This window comes from Pogoniulus pusillus, chromosome 15 (assembly GCF_015220805.1).
Source record: "Pogoniulus pusillus isolate bPogPus1 chromosome 15, bPogPus1.pri, whole genome shotgun sequence".
In the NCBI taxonomy this organism is placed as follows: Eukaryota; Metazoa; Chordata; class Aves; order Piciformes; family Lybiidae; genus Pogoniulus; species Pogoniulus pusillus.
In genome coordinates, this window is record NC_087278.1 from 20,707,617 (window position 1) to 20,722,679 (window position 15,063).

General features: G+C 53.1%; 1 protein-coding gene across 4 annotated transcripts in view; it reads right to left on the reverse strand.

Moving 5' to 3' along the window:
• SLC6A13 (solute carrier family 6 member 13) overlaps positions 1-15,063 on the reverse strand; it is a 42,233-nt gene that overhangs the window by 23,234 nt on the left and 3,936 nt on the right. For all 4 annotated transcript variants that reach the window (XM_064155659.1, XM_064155658.1, XM_064155656.1 and 1 more), the window contains exons 3-6: positions 12,308-12,442; positions 11,071-11,211; positions 10,168-10,252; positions 6,892-7,024 (exon numbers count right to left, since the gene is read on the reverse strand). In XM_064155659.1, the coding sequence (XP_064011729.1) occupies positions 6,892-7,024; positions 10,168-10,252; positions 11,071-11,211; positions 12,308-12,442 (494 nt within the window). The remainder of the gene's footprint in view (positions 1-6,891; positions 7,025-10,167; positions 10,253-11,070; positions 11,212-12,307; positions 12,443-15,063) is intronic.

The window sequence follows — 15,063 nt, forward strand, 5'->3', positions numbered from 1 at the left end:
GGCAGGCTGGGAGAGTCTCTTCTCTCCGTGGTGAGGAGGAAGGGGTGTGCAGCTCAGAGCTGCAGCCTGCCATGGCATTGCCACCGAAGGACTGCCAGGGTCCCCCCGCAGGGCTGGCACTGCCAACCGTTTTGTGCCCACTGCTCCCCACAGCAGCAACTCACATCCACTGCCCCTGACCAACCCCTGCTGAAGCACCCAGCCTCAGGCAGAGCAGGGAAGCCTGTCTCAGACTTGCTACCAAGGACACAGACACAAACAGGACCTTTAACCTGCATCCTCTTGCTTTGAGTGCCCTCAGGAGCAGCACAGTGGTACTCAGGCTCCTCCAGCAAAGGAGCCACAGTCCCGGGGGAATGCTGGAGGCCAGAATCAAGTCATGCTTCCAAGGACTCCAGGGCTGGTACATCTAACACTCTACTTAGGGACTACCAGGGGCACCTCCAGGGATCTCCAAGCTGATTTCTGTAGTGTGCCACGACAACAATGGGCTGTAGTCTGTGTTCCCCACACAGTCAAAGTGATGTCAAGGGCTCATGCAGCCTCCCCAGAAATTCAAGCAGTGTCATTAATCCCTTCACATTGCTCCTACACCTGCCAGACTCATCAGTCACTTCCCAAAGGGCTGCTCAGTCTGTTGTATCTTGCTAGGCTGAAACAGAAAAGCTGCTCCTGCAGGTTTTTCCTGTGTGGACGTGCTGAGCCACACAGCACGCTCCAGCTTTGGCAGCTACACACCAGAGAGCTAAAGCTCATCCTGGGAGAGACCACAGTGTGCAGGGACCTGTTCTCACCCCTTGCCATCCATGCAGAGCAAGCTGTTGTTTCTAAATGCACCTGAAGCTCACCAATCCTCAGCTCAGCCACACAACTTTGATGTTAGAGGAGGACCTGCTAAGTGTGAGCTCATGATTTCCCCAGGCAGTCCAACCACTTCGAATCACAGAATGGTTTAGGTTGGAAGGGACCTCAAAGATCATCCAGTTCCAACCCCTTTCACTCTGTCCCTGGGCAGCAATTCTGACTGGAGCAATGATCCACAACTGCTCCTTCTGAACCCATTTGAACCAAACACCCCCAGCACCTGATGCTGCAATGCCAGCCCTCTTTGAAACCAAGATGCACTCTCTGCTGATCCAGTTCAGTAATGAGGAAGGACAGAACCGGACACAGGATTCAGAATCATAGAATCAAGCAGGTTAGAAGAGACCTCCAAGCTCAGCCAGTCCAACCTAGCACTCAGCCCTGGCCAATCAACCAGACCATGGCACTAAGTGCCCCAGCCAGGCTTTGCTTCAACATCTCCAGGGACAGCAACTCCACCACCTCCCTGGGCAGCCCATTCCAATGCCAATCACTCTGCCAACAACTTCCTCCTCACATCCAGCCTAGACCTCCCCTGACAGAACTTGAGACTCTGTCCCCTTATTCTGTTGCTGCTTGCCTGGCAGAAGAGACCAAGCCCACCTGGCTACAGCCTCCCTTCAGGGAGTTGCAGACAGCAATGAGGTCTGCCCTGAGCCTCCTCTTCTGCAGGCTGCACACCCCCAGCTCCCTCAGCCTCTCCTCACAGGGCTGTGCACCAGGCCCCTCCCCAGCTTCATCACCCTTCTCTGCACACATTCCAGAGCAATCCCCTACCTCACATTTCAGAGCTATCCCATCCATGTCAAACCACACTATTTGATGACCTTTGCCTACAGCTCCAGGTCTCCCATGTGTTTTATTCATTGCTCTGTGTATCACAGCAGTCTTGGCCAATGCCACAACAGTCAGTGCAAAACACCTTGTTGGGGCTTGTGGTTGCCCGAGATGTACCTGTGACCCTGTACTCAGCACTGGTCAGGTCACACCTTGAGTACTGTGTCCAGTTCTGTGCTCCTCAATTCAAGATAGATGTTGAGATACTAGAATGTGTCCAGAGAAGACACTGAAGCTGCTGAGGGGCCTGGAGCACAGCCCTGCGAGCACATTCTGTGATTCTGTGCTCCACATCCTCCCTGGGCAACCTGTGCCAGTGCCTCACCACCCTCACTGCAAACAACTTCTGCCTAACATCCAGTTTCAACCTCCCCTCTGCCAATTTCAACCCATTCCTCCTCATCCTGTCATTACAAGACCTTGTCAATAGTCCTTCTCCAGCCCTCCTGTAGCCCCCTTCAGATACTGGAAGGCCACTCCAAAGTCTCCTTGAAGCCTTCTCTTCTCCAGGCTGCAATGCCCCAACTCTCATGGCCTGTCCTCATTGGACATCATCTCTGCATTTACCAGACAAGCCAATTGTTCCTTCAGGAAATGACAGGATGCAAACAGAATCTGCCTCAGCACATCGAGTCAAGATTCAAACCAGAGCTCCCTAGAGCAGCCCATTGCCTTTGACCCCCGATCACGCTCCTGGCTGGATCCCTAGGTAAGATGGGTTTGAGGAGCTCAGCACACAGCCTGCTCAGCTGCCTGGCCTATGATCTAGATTCACATTCTGGTACCATCCTGTGTGCTTCACAGCCTGCTCAAAGCAGTGTGATAAGAGCGCACCTAAGGGATGGCAAAGGGCTCAGGTCCAGCCAGCATGGGTTTAGGAAGGGCAGATCCTGCCTTTCTAACCTGATCTCCTTCTATGATCAGGTGACCCGCTTGGTGGCTGTGGGGAGGCCTGTGGATGTGCTCTATCTGGACTTCAGCAAGGCCTTTGACACTGTCCCCCACAGCAAACTGCTGGCTAAGCTGTCAGCCCGCGGCTTGGATGGCAACACTCTGTGCTGGGTTAGAAACTGGCTGGAGGGCCGGACCCAGAGAGTGGTGGTGAATGGTGCCACATCCAGCTGGCAGCTGTCACTAGTGGTGTCCCTCAGGGATCAGTGCTGGGCCCCATCCTCTTTAACATCTTCATAGATGATCTGGAGGAGGGCATGGAGTCAGTCATCAGCAAGTTTGCAGATGACACCAAGCTGGGGGCAGATGTGACTGGGTTGGAAGGCAGAAGGGCTCTGCAGCGGGACCTTGACTGCCTGGACAGATGGGCAGAGCCCAAGGGGATGGCATTCAATAGCTCCAAGTGCAGGGTGCTGCACTTTGGCCACAACAACCCCATGGAGAGATACAGGCTGGGGAGAGGCCTTGAGCACAGCCCTACGAGGAGAGGCTGAGGGAGCTGGGATTGGTTAGCCTGGAGAAAAGGAGGCTCAGGGGTGACCTTATTGCTGTCTACAACTACCTGAGGGGTGGTTGTGGCCAGGGGGAGGTTGCTCTCTTCTCTCAGGCAGCCAGCACCAGAACGAGAGGACACAGCCTCAGGCTGCACCAGGGGAAATTTAGGCTGGAGGTGAGGAGAAAGTTCTTCACTGAGAGAGTCATTGGACACTGGAATGGGCTGCCCGGGGAGGTGGTGGAGTCGCCGTCCCTGGAGCTGTTCAAGGCAGGATTGGACATAGCACTTGGTGCCATGGTCTGGCCTTGAGCTCTGTGGTAAAGGGTTGGACTTGATGATCTGTGAGGTCTCTTCCAACCCTGATGATACTGTGACACTGTGATAAGCTTTCCACTCAGCAGTCCTTCACATCTGCTCCGAGACCAGAGGCCCGAGGCTGAGGAATGTTTTGTTGCACTGAATGCCAAACTTCTATCTAACAACAGGAACATCTGGATACAATGAGATCTGACTCAGTGCTTGGCTCAGACCCAATCTTTTTCTTTCTTGGTCATTGTTAGCACTAAGTACATCAGGAGGAACCTTGCCGGGACCAGTGGGGTTGTTCTGCCTCATGCTGGCCAACAACATCCAGGGTTGTATTTGAACCTGATCCACACGCCTCAGAGAAGTGCTTCCATCTGTGAGAGCCCCCTGCATCTGCAGCCCCTCTCAGGGACAGGCAGTCCCAGCAGCAGAGGATGTGAACCACCACTGCACTTCTCAGTAGGGCAAGCTGAGCAGGTGGGGTTTGCCCCTCTACAAATAGATGAGCAGGAGCCAGGCATTCTCTCTTCCCCCATGGAGCTGCATTCCCACAGCCATCACTTAAGGTGGATTAAGAAATATGCAGAGGGTTGATAAACTTTTGGACACTGCTGCTTTACTGAAAGAAATGTTATGGGTTTGAGAGAATCATAGAATCAGTCAGCTTGGAAGAGACCTCTGAGCTCATCCAGCCCAACCTAGCACCCAGCCCTGGCCAAGCAACTAGACCATGGCACTAAGTGCCTCAGCCAGGCTTGGCTTCAACACCTCCAGGGACAGTGACTCCACCACCTCCCTGGGCAGCCCATTCCAATGCCAATCACTCTCTCTGACAACAACTTCCTCCTCACATCCAGCCTAGACCTCCCCCTGCCACAACTTCACACTGTGTCCCCTTGTTATCTTGCTGGTTGCCTGGCAGCAGAGCCCAACCCCACCTGGCTGCAGCCTCCCTTCAGGGAGTTGTAGGCAGCAATGAGGTCTGCCCTGAGCCTCCTCTTCTCCAGGCTAAGAGGAGGCTATTAGCCAAGAGGATAAGATCTCACCACTGCTAGCCATTTGTGCTTCAAAAGTGCTTGATTTAACCTAGGACTTGTATTTAAAATAGATTGAATTTGGTGGCAGCACTTCCCACACTATGTTTGCTGTAACTCAGTATCACATTTGCAGTTATTAGACTGCCTCTGCTTTCTTTTACCAGGCCACCACAGCAAACAGTTGCTCTTTTCTTCTGATTTTACTCCATGGAAACCAGCAAACATATCTATGCAAGGTGTCTGATTTCCCTGCTGTGTTTCATCATTCCAGACCATTCTGGAAGCAGGGGAAACTGCTCACAGCCATGCCAACCACCTGACAGAAGTACATGCAACTCCAATTTACACCTCCTCTACGTGGTTCCTTCTCCAAAGCATGCAGAGAGGACAAACTAATCCTCTTCATTCCCAATTGTTCTTGCTGACACCAGACAAGGCTGACTGGGAGTGGGTCAGGAGGCAGAAACTAAGCAACGGGGTCAATGTAAATGTGCTGGTTCAGGGCAAATTGAACTATTTTAATGCCAGGGGAGGTCTAGGCTGGATGTTCTGAGGAAGTTCCTGGCAGAGAGAGTGATTGGCATTGGAATGGGCTGCCCAGGGAGGTGGTGGAGGCACTGTCCCTGGAGGTGTTGAAGCAAAGCCTGGCTGGGGCACTTAGTGCCATGGCCTAGTTGACTGGCTAGGGTTGGGTGCTAGGTTGGACTGATCTTGGAGGTCTCTTCCAACCTGGCTGATTCTGTATTACCAAATTGTTCCTCTGGGACAAATGAAAACAAGGACACAGACAAAGATAAGTCAGCCTCTGCCTGGCTGTCACTGTAGTCAATCTCTTCTCCCAGACAACCGGCAACAGAACAAGGGAGGACAGCCTCAAGTTGTGCTGGGGGAGGTAGGACCTGGATGTTAGGAGGAAGTCTTTGCCAGAGAGAGTGATTGGCACTGGAATAGGCTGCCCAGGGAGGTGGTGGAGTCACTGTGCCTGGAGGTGTTGAAGCCAAGCCTGGCTGGGGCACTTAGTGCCATGGTCTGGTTGATTGCTCAGGGCTGGGTGCTAGGTTGGACTGGATAAGCTCAGAGGTCTCTTCCAAGCTGCTTGATTCTATGATTCTTCTGTCTGAACCTGCACATTCCCAACTAACCATTCTGCTTCTAATACCTCTTGCTGACTTTTCCAGTTCACCCTGCACATAAGTGAGATCCTGAGATAAGGGAGAGGGTGGAGAAGCTGGATGAGACACGTAGTACCATGGTTTAGTTACTTAGAAGAGTTAGGTGATAGGGTTGGACTCCCTGACCCTAGAGGTCTTTTCCAATCTGGTTGATTCTGTGAAAGAAGGTGGAAGGGTGGTTGGTAGCCCCTCCTGGGCAGTCTGGCTGCTGGGAGGGGTTTTGTCTCTCTGTATTACTATTTACTTGCATATTCCTATATACAGTTGTTAATATATCTGTATATATTTAGCTTGCAAACTGTGCCAAGCTATAAATGCAGCTTCATTCCTTCACTTCCAGCCAGCTGAGTTTAGTCTGAGTGAATTCTGGGGGAGGGAGGAAGGGACAGGCAACACCCAAACCACTACAGCAAATGACAGTGGCACATTCTGAGGCACAGGGAGCATAGGATGGAGCTGGACAGTCACACCAACCCTTCCCCGAAGCACATAATATCCCTTCTGTTATGACTAGTGTTGGGGGGCAGAAATAAGACCTTTGTTTTCAAGGAACATGAGCAACTGCTGTTGGGACACAGCAAAAAAGAAGATTGCTATGGCTCAGAGACAGAGAGGGCTTTGAGATCAGCAGAGTTAACCCATTCCTCCATGACCAACTGCTGTTGGGACACAGCAAAAAAGAAGATTGCTATGGCTCAGAGGCAGAGAGGGTTTTGAGACCAGCAGAGTTAACCCATTCCTCCATGAGCAACTGCTGTTGGGACACAGCAAAAAAGAGGACTGCTATGGCTCAGAGGCAGAGAGGGCTTTGAGGCCATCCCAGTTAACTCCATTCCTACCCAGTGAATTTGAAGATGGTCCTGCAGCACTTGCCAGCAGAGGCAAAAACATGCTGCTTGCTCACACAGGGGTGGGAGGGAAGGGAACATGCAACCACCCTATAAATAGGAAGACTGTAGGGTACCCTTGGCCTGTGGGTAGAGAGCCATCAGATGGAGATGCTCATCTTGGGAGCTACTGCCCTGAGACATCTCAGCACTCCCATTCTTTCCTACTCAAAACCCCGAGCCTGGCTGACACTCCTGCTGCAAGCTGAGGCTGCCAAGCTCCTGCTGCCTTACTGGGAGGGTGGTTTACAGGGGATAGGGCTTCTCCCTACAGAAGGTGGGTAGATGGAGTGCTCCAGCTATGGCCAAGGGAAAAGGCTTGTTCTGAAGCAGAGGCTCACCTTGCCTGTGGACTTGACCCCTTTCCAAATGCAGAAGTAGCAGATGATCCAGGCCAGCAAGAGACACAGAGCCAGCTCCCAGCGCAGGCTGCCCAGGTGCTGAATGCCATCTGAAATCTTCAGCACTCTCCTCCTGCGTTGTGAGGAAGCAAAGGAACACCCAGGAGTCACTGATGCTGGCCACTGACATTGCCAGCACCGTGCTGCTTCTCACCACACCTCCAAAGCATCTGATGAAAAGAGCTTATGAACAAGACCCAGGGCTGAGCTGCAAGCTGCAGAGGAATCAAGCAGTGCTCCCCTCTTAAAAGTGCCCCCCCAGCCTGGCAGGCCATGCATGGACACTTGCTTCTATGCTTGCTCCAGTTCTGGCCCGTTGGGCCAAGACATTTCTTCTCCTCTCCTCGTCCCACCCTCCATCTGTCTTGCCCTCTAGGGCAAGAATCCTCTCTCTGCAGGAACATGCAGCACCTGACACACACCCAGAGCTTTGCCTGGGCTTCTTTTCCTGCACATTTCAAAGTTCACCTACAGGTCTGACATGCTTCAAGCCTCAAAGTCAAAGATGCTTTGCATTTACTGTGCAGAATCTATCAAGACCATCCAAGAAGCAAAGCTGTCCAACCCCTTCTCCACAGCACACTCCTGTCTTCAAGGGCAGCTACATGTTTCACCTCTGAAACCAGAGCAGCACAGCACCCCATACTATGAGTAAGACCCAACCAGGAGCACAGGCACCCCCACTGCACAAGCGAAAGACACCACCTTGAGCATCTTCTTTCAGCCACTGTGGAGAAAGGATCCTGGGCTAGATGGATCCTAGTTCAGCTCAGGTTGTAGGGTTCTTGCCCTATCCTGGACAGGCTGGAGAGTTGGGTGGAATGGAACCTAATGAAGTTCAAGGAGGGCAACTGTAGAGTCCTACATCCTGGGAGGAATCACCCCCTGCAGCAGTACAGGTTAGTGAAGCAGCTCTGTGCTGAACTAACCAATTTGCTTTAGCAAGGAGGTTGGACTCAGTGATCTCCAGAGGTCTCTCCAAGCCCCAGCATTCTGTGACCCAGAAACTATCCATGATGTATGTGCCAAATCCTCCTCCTCACTCAGAGGAGTAAGGACTCTTCTCTCTCCATCTCCCACACCACACAGACAGATCCAAGCATGAAACACCACAGTGCAGTCCCAGCAGCCCAAGCAGAGAGCTGTGCACAACCCTGCAGCTCAGCAGCTATGTCAGCCCTGCTGCAAGGACAGAGATGACCCCAAAATAAAGGCCATGGTCCTAGAGAACTGCATTTAAGACACACTACCTCCTTTCTTGGAGATGGAGAGGATGAGAGAAGGGCTGGGAAAATCACCTTGCTCTGCCAGATAGGTTTCGTCATGTTGGTCTTTGCCTGCTTCTAAGGACATGGACTCTGTAACTGGTGGGTAAGGAGTGCCAGTGGACCATAACTAACTGGGCACTGTCCTGCAGCCAGAAGAGGCCTCAGAAGTGTGCCATCAGGTCACTGGCAACTCACTGCTTCCCAAGGAAAGAGTGACCTCCTGCACGCCCACCTGGGGAGGGCAGGAACAGACATCTCGTTGGGAGCAATGGACAGTGGAACTTTCCAGGGCCCTGTGCTTATTCCCCAGTGACACAGTCACAGCAGTGATGGGGAAATCAACTTTCCCAGCATCCAGCAGTCTATAGCAGGTCTCCATCTCATCACAAGTGAGCAGCAGGCCCAGGGAGAGCCTGCAGGAGACAACATTTTACAAACACTCAAGCTTTAAAAGCAGCCTCCCTGTGCTGCCCTGCGGAAGTGCTGGGCACTCTGTGTGCCCTCTGTCCATCGAAGGGCAGAAGGGCTGTTTGCAGAGCCTGCTAGCCAGAGCTCAGGGCTGCACTGGGCCTGCTCTCCCAGCAGCTGCTGAGCATCATCAGAGCCCAAGCCAACAGGCCTGTGCCTTCAAGGCAGAAATAAAGCTGCCCTTTACTTCAGGGTGACTAACACATGGAGAGAAAGCAATGGACATGAGAGAGCAAATCTCAGCGTGAAGTAAGCTGACCCTAGCACTTCACCTTTTGGTGAGCTGCTTTCCTCAGAAGAGCTTGAATGCTACTCACTCCAAAGAAGTTCTTCACCAAGAGGGTGGTGAGACCCTGGAACAGCTTGCCCCGGTTGATGGTGGAAGCCTCATCCTTGGAGGTGTTTAAGGCCAGGCTGGATGAGGCTCTGGCCAGCTTGATCTAGTGTGAGGTGTCCCTGCCCATGGCAGGGGGGTTGGAAGTAAAGGATCCCTGTGGTTCCTTCCAATCCTGACTGACTCTATGATTCTGAAGGGACAGCATCACCTCTTTTTGTGTGTTTAAGATGAAGAGTAGCCTACAGACAGAAGTCACCACCTACCATGCCAGAGCCTCCTAGCAACATCCTAGCATCACACAGCAGCACAGATTCCAGGGGAGCAGCAGCACTAGCATGGGTTCCTGCAGTACACCACAAGGCTTCAAGGTCTCTCCTCTTCAACAGCTTGCAAACTACACAGGCAAAAGCCCATCACAGAGCTGCTGCTTTGTGGATTACCACAGATCTCACATCACTCTCATCCATAGTCTTGTCACCCATGCACAGTTACACTGGATGCAGCCACCAAGCAGGTCAGGCAGGGGTAGACTGCTCCAAACAGAGCGAGAGCAGTGGATAACCCAGCAGACACAGACACTTTCATCCACACCATAACCCTGTGAGGCTGCTACTCATTTTTTGGGAGTTTTGCACCCCTGGGTAAGTCTGAACCAAAGCTTCAGGACAGAGAACATGTACTTGATTCACCTAAGCTGCAGGAGGAAACAACTGGATAAGGAAGCTTGCAGGTGGCAATGAGGAAAGCCAGGAAGAGGCAAGGAGAGGAACAGCACAAGTGGAGAAAGGGAAAGTGCAACAGAAGAGAAGGAATGACAAACAAGACAGTGAATGAAATCTCAAGGATCAGAGGATCACAGTCAGTTAACCATCCCTAACATTGAGGCAGAGAAGCCAAAAGCATCCAGAGGGACAAGAGTGCGGCATCAGGTGGCTCTGAGGCATGCCAGCACAGCTCTGAACACTAGAAGGCCAGCCCTGACTGGTGGCTCTGGCCCTGAGAGCCTTCACTCCAACCCCACCAACTTCCTCTTGTGACCACTTCTGGCAAGGATGGGGTAACAGAATGTGCCACTGGAAGGTTTGCCCCTTGCCCAAGGAAGGTATGTCCCAGAGGAGAAGGAGTATAGGTCTGCTAACTTACTCCCAGAACTCGATGACAGGGGAGGTGGCATTCTCACTGGTCACATTGAAGGTTGAGTTTGCCTTGTGCAGCTCCATGCAGTTCTCTGTGGGAAAGGCCCAGGGAGAGAGAGAATGTAAGCAGTTGGTGGAGTCCCTGAGATCTGGAAAAACCCTTCCTTGCCATGTATAATGTCAGCACTCACTGACACTGACTCTGAGACAAATCCTGTATAGTCCCAAAGCAGCACAAAAGGAGTCCCCCTCCAGGATAAGGCTGGCAAGAAATGCAGGTAAGAATCAATTCAGATGGCAGCATTTAGCTGTCCTGCCACTGGGCACAGCAAGCAGCCCCAGTCAGTGCTGGGTCTGTGGCTAACACACAGCACAGGATAACCTGAAGATGCCAAAGTGGCAGGTACCCACAGTGGCTGGATCCCAGGGTGGGAGTCACTGGAGAGAGACCATCATTGCCCAGCACTGGCAGAGTGCTGCAAGTGGCTGGAAAGCACTGGTGCTTTCTTGCTAAGAGCTACAGTGGCCAAGCCTCTGCCCCTAGAGTGACCTGGCACTCCCACCCCTGTGATCAGCAGTGTCACCCATGCAGGGGGAGGTCTAGGCTGGATGTTAGGGGGAAGTTGTTGCCAGAGTGATTGGCATTGGAATGGGCTGCCCAGGGAGGTGGTGGAGTCACCATCCCTGGAGGTGTTGAAGCAAAGCCTGGATGAGGCACTTAGTGCCATGGTCTGGTTGGCTGGACAGGGCTGGGTGCTAGGTTGGACTGGCTGAGCTTGGAGGTCTCTTCCAACCTGCTTGATTCTCTGATTCTATGACAAGCCACTCTCCTGAGACTTGCTGTGGAGCAGCAGCAGCACATTTTCCTCAGCCAGGATCCAGTGGAGAGCTGAGGGAGTTGCACACCCACCTGTGTTCCACTCGTGGTCACAGCTGCCCCAGGGTAGGTCAATGGTGAAGGAACTGAAGAGATAAAACAAGGCCCAAGCCAGGACAATGATGTAGTAGAAGTTCAGCAGTACGACGATGACCTGTGAGGCGTAGCCAATCCCTGCAGAAAGTGAGCCCCAAAGGCAGGTGACTCCCGTGCCAGGAGGGGGGAGCTGGACTGCCCTGGGGACACGCTCACCTAACCTCCTCCTCTGCTGTTCTGCCTTCTGCCCCTGCTGCTGGATGGGGCTAGCTGCCAGTTGCAGCGCCTGCCAGAGCCATCACCCCCTCCCCCAAGGCCCACCGTGCCACAGCAGTGGGGGTGCAAGCAGGGGCCCCAGAGACCACCCCACTGCAGCCTCCTCTGGTGAAAGGGTGGCAGTGAGAGGGAGTCTGGGCAGGTGACAGCAGGTTGTGGTTGGAAAGTCACCAAAAGGGGCAGAAAGATGATGGTGCCCATTGGAATGGGCTGCCCAGGGAGGTGGTGGGGTCACCATCTCTGGAGGTGTTGAAAAGGAGGCTGGGTGAGGCACTTAGTGCCATGGGTTAGTTAATGAGAAGGGTTAGGTGATAGGTTGGCCTGGATGACCCTGGAGGTCTTTTCCAACCTGGTTAATTCTGTGCTTCAGCTGCTGGGCAAACAGCTCTGCTGCCAACACTGCCTGGTTAGGTTTGCTCCCTCAGCTCTGTGCACCACCACCACATCCCTTCCCTGGGAGCTGCTGGAGGAGCATCTAAAGGTTTTGGTACATGCAGAGGAGGCAGCTGAGAGGAGAGATGACCGAGAGGGGCTGGAGGCTGGGTGATTGTGCTGACACAGGGCTAGAAGTGGATCTGATTGCTAAGGATTTCTTGAGACCTTTCCCCACTCAGGTTTTAAGCCCTCTGCTAACTCAGGAAAATGCCACAGCACCGACTGGAAAAAACAGTGGTGTGCTTTGGGTTCCTCCTAGCTGTCAGAGGTGCTTTCATCATTCAACCCTGGGTAGAGCCACATCCACGAAGAAGGAATCCAGGATGCAATCCAACGAGAGGAACTGTTTGGTGAGAAAGGGGATCCCTTCATCAAGCCTGATTTTGGCAACAGGGCAGGCTCCCAGGCTGGGATGCCCAGTGCTGGGCAGCAGACGTGAAGGGATGTAATGACCCAGGCTGTGGGGAGAGCATCACTTCTCAGCCCTCACATCTCCATACCCTCCCAGGCTCACCCTACTCACCTTCAAAGAGAGGGCAGATCCTGCGCCAGGCTGTCACCCCGCCCTGGCTGGTGTACTGCCCCAGGGCCGTCTCCAGGAGGAAGAGAGGGATCCCACAGGTGAAGAGGAAGATGAGGTAGGGGATGAAGAAGGCACCTGACAGAGTCAAGAAACACACAGGAGAATGAAGTCCTGTGGGGTGAGTGCAGTCAGCCCATCTGCTGCCTGGCACTGGGCAGGGCCCTCCCAGGGGGAGGAAAGGATGCAAATGGGATGCCAGGAAGCAGAAAGTTTCTGCATGCTCCATACCCCACAGTGATATAATTGTGCGAGAAATTCAACACCTGGAAAAGCTGGAGATGGAAGGAAAGTTTCTAGGCCTGATTTTTGTGCAGAGAAGAGTGAAACAAGCTCTCAGGAGCTGTACAGGATCCCAGGAGAACCCCCTGCTGTATCACCACTGTGGGTTTCACTCAGGTTGGTGACTGCCTTCACACTGGTCACTCTAACTGGGTAAGCTGGCAAGGCCATGGATACCAACACCAAGGCACTGAGGAGCACATCAGGACTAACACCTTGAGCCTGTTGGCTTGCTCCATCACTGGCTCGTTGAGCAGCAGCAGCAGTGCAAAGGAACAGCAATTAGTGCAGTAAAACACATGTATGTACTTCACACCACTGGCCAGGGCTGCCCTCCTGGTCAAGCCCTGTTGTGAAACCAAGCAGGGAGGAACAAAACACAGCAGGCTTTTGATTACCCCAGGCTAATGTTAAATGTGATGGTGGATTTCAGCCTGCAGGGCACAGGTGACAGCCCTGCAAGGCCATCCGTGGTTCCTGCTGCACGAATGCACCACCAAAGCTGTTCAAGCCCTGCCAAAAGGACAGGGACACGGAGCAGAACGGGGAGCTGGCATGGAAAGGGGTAGCCTCAGGAAGAGAGAGGCAGCTGAGCAGTGGCAGGCTCAGATAGGCAAGCCATCTGATGTGGCAAGCCAGCCAGCCAGAGAGCACATTTTCCCTGCACAGTCCTTTTGTGTGGCAGTGCCATGCTGAGAGGTTGTGGGCTCAGCACAGTAAGGGTGCAGGGGAAACAACAGTCACAGTGCAAAAGCAATCCTGAACCCCAAGAGATTTCATGAAGGAGATTTGCTAACATGCAGGGCTGGGGATGGGGTGGTGAGGGCCAGTTTGGAGACTGGTTGGAAGGCCAACACAGCAGCCAGCTGAGTACCAAGCCACAGCCTCCCTGCAAAGAAAGACAGTCAATGAAAGAGACAGGGAGAGCATCTCAGCAGCTCCCTGCAAGCAAAGAGCAGCTGGAAAGATGACAAGACAAGCCTGGATGGGGCACTTAGTGCCATGGTCTGGTTGATTGGCTAGGGCTGGGTGCTAGGTTGGACTGCATGAGCTTGGAGGTCTCTTCTGGGCTGTGCTTCTGGGCTGTGCTTCTCTTGTACCTCAATAAAGGAGAGGTACCATAGTTTAATTTCCATCTTCGGGTCAGTCGTGCTTAGCCTACAACCCTTTGCTGTTGTGCCAGCAAGAGCTCTGCCTCACTGGCAGACCTTTTCTGCCCCCACTGAATGGTGCAGAGCCAGTGACCATAAATTACTGCTTTGACCTCATGCTTTGCTGCCCAGAATAAACCAGACCCTTCCCAGAAAGAGGAAGGGTCTGATTTATCTGCAAACCCCAAGCTGTGCAAGGAGGGGCAGGCAGTTGGTTCTTCCTTTCCTTTGGCATACTCCCACATAACAAAGGAAGAGTAGGCCCTTGTGCACTTGGTGTGCTTAGTGCCCAGGGTCTGAAAACATGCAGTGCAGGGCATGAGGAGGGAAAAAAATGAATGTTCTTTTTCTTCTTGCTTGCTCTTGCTTTCTTCTCCTGTGGCAGGGTCAGGCCCTACCTAGTGATGTTGGGAAGCCCATGGCAAGGCTGGCTGCTGGTGTCACATGTAGAATCATAGAATCAAACAGGGTAGAAGAGACCTCCAAGATCATCCAGTCCAACCTAGTACCCAGTCCAACCTAGTACCCATCCCAGAAGAGACTTCCAAGCTCATGCAGTCCAACTTAGCACCCAGCCTAGAAGAGACCTCCAAGATCATCCAGTCCAACCTAGCACCCAGCCCTGGCCAAGCAACCAGACCATGGCACTAAGTGCCTCAGCCAGGCTTGTCTTCAACACCTCCAGGGACAGTGACTCCACCACCTCCCTGGGCAGCCCATTCCAATGCCAATCACTCTCTCTGCCAACAACTTCCTCAGAACATCCAGCATTGACCTCCCCTGGCACAACTTCACACTGTGTCCCCTTCTTCTGTTGCTGCTTGCCTGGCAAAAGAGACCAAACCCATCTGGCTGCAGCCTCCCTTCAGGTAGCTGCAGACAGCAATGAGGTCTGCCCTGAGCCTCCTCTGCTGCAGGCTGCACACCCCCAGCTCCCTCAGCCTCTCCTCGCAGGGCTGTGCTCCAGGCCCCTGTCCAGCTTCGTTACCCTTCTCTGGACATGTTCCAGCACCTCAACATCTCTCTTAAACCACATCCCTAAACACCAGTTCCACAGGCTGCTTAAACTCCTCCAGGGATGAGGACTCCAGCACTGCCCTGGGCAGACCATTTCAGTGTCTGAGAATCCTCTATGGGAAGAAATATTCCCTAGCATCCAACCTGAACTTCCCCTGCTGCAGCTTGGAACCACTTCATCTGGTCCTGTCACTTGGCACCAAGGAGCTGAGGCTGCCCTCTTCTTGCTCCAGCCTCCCTCCATGGAGC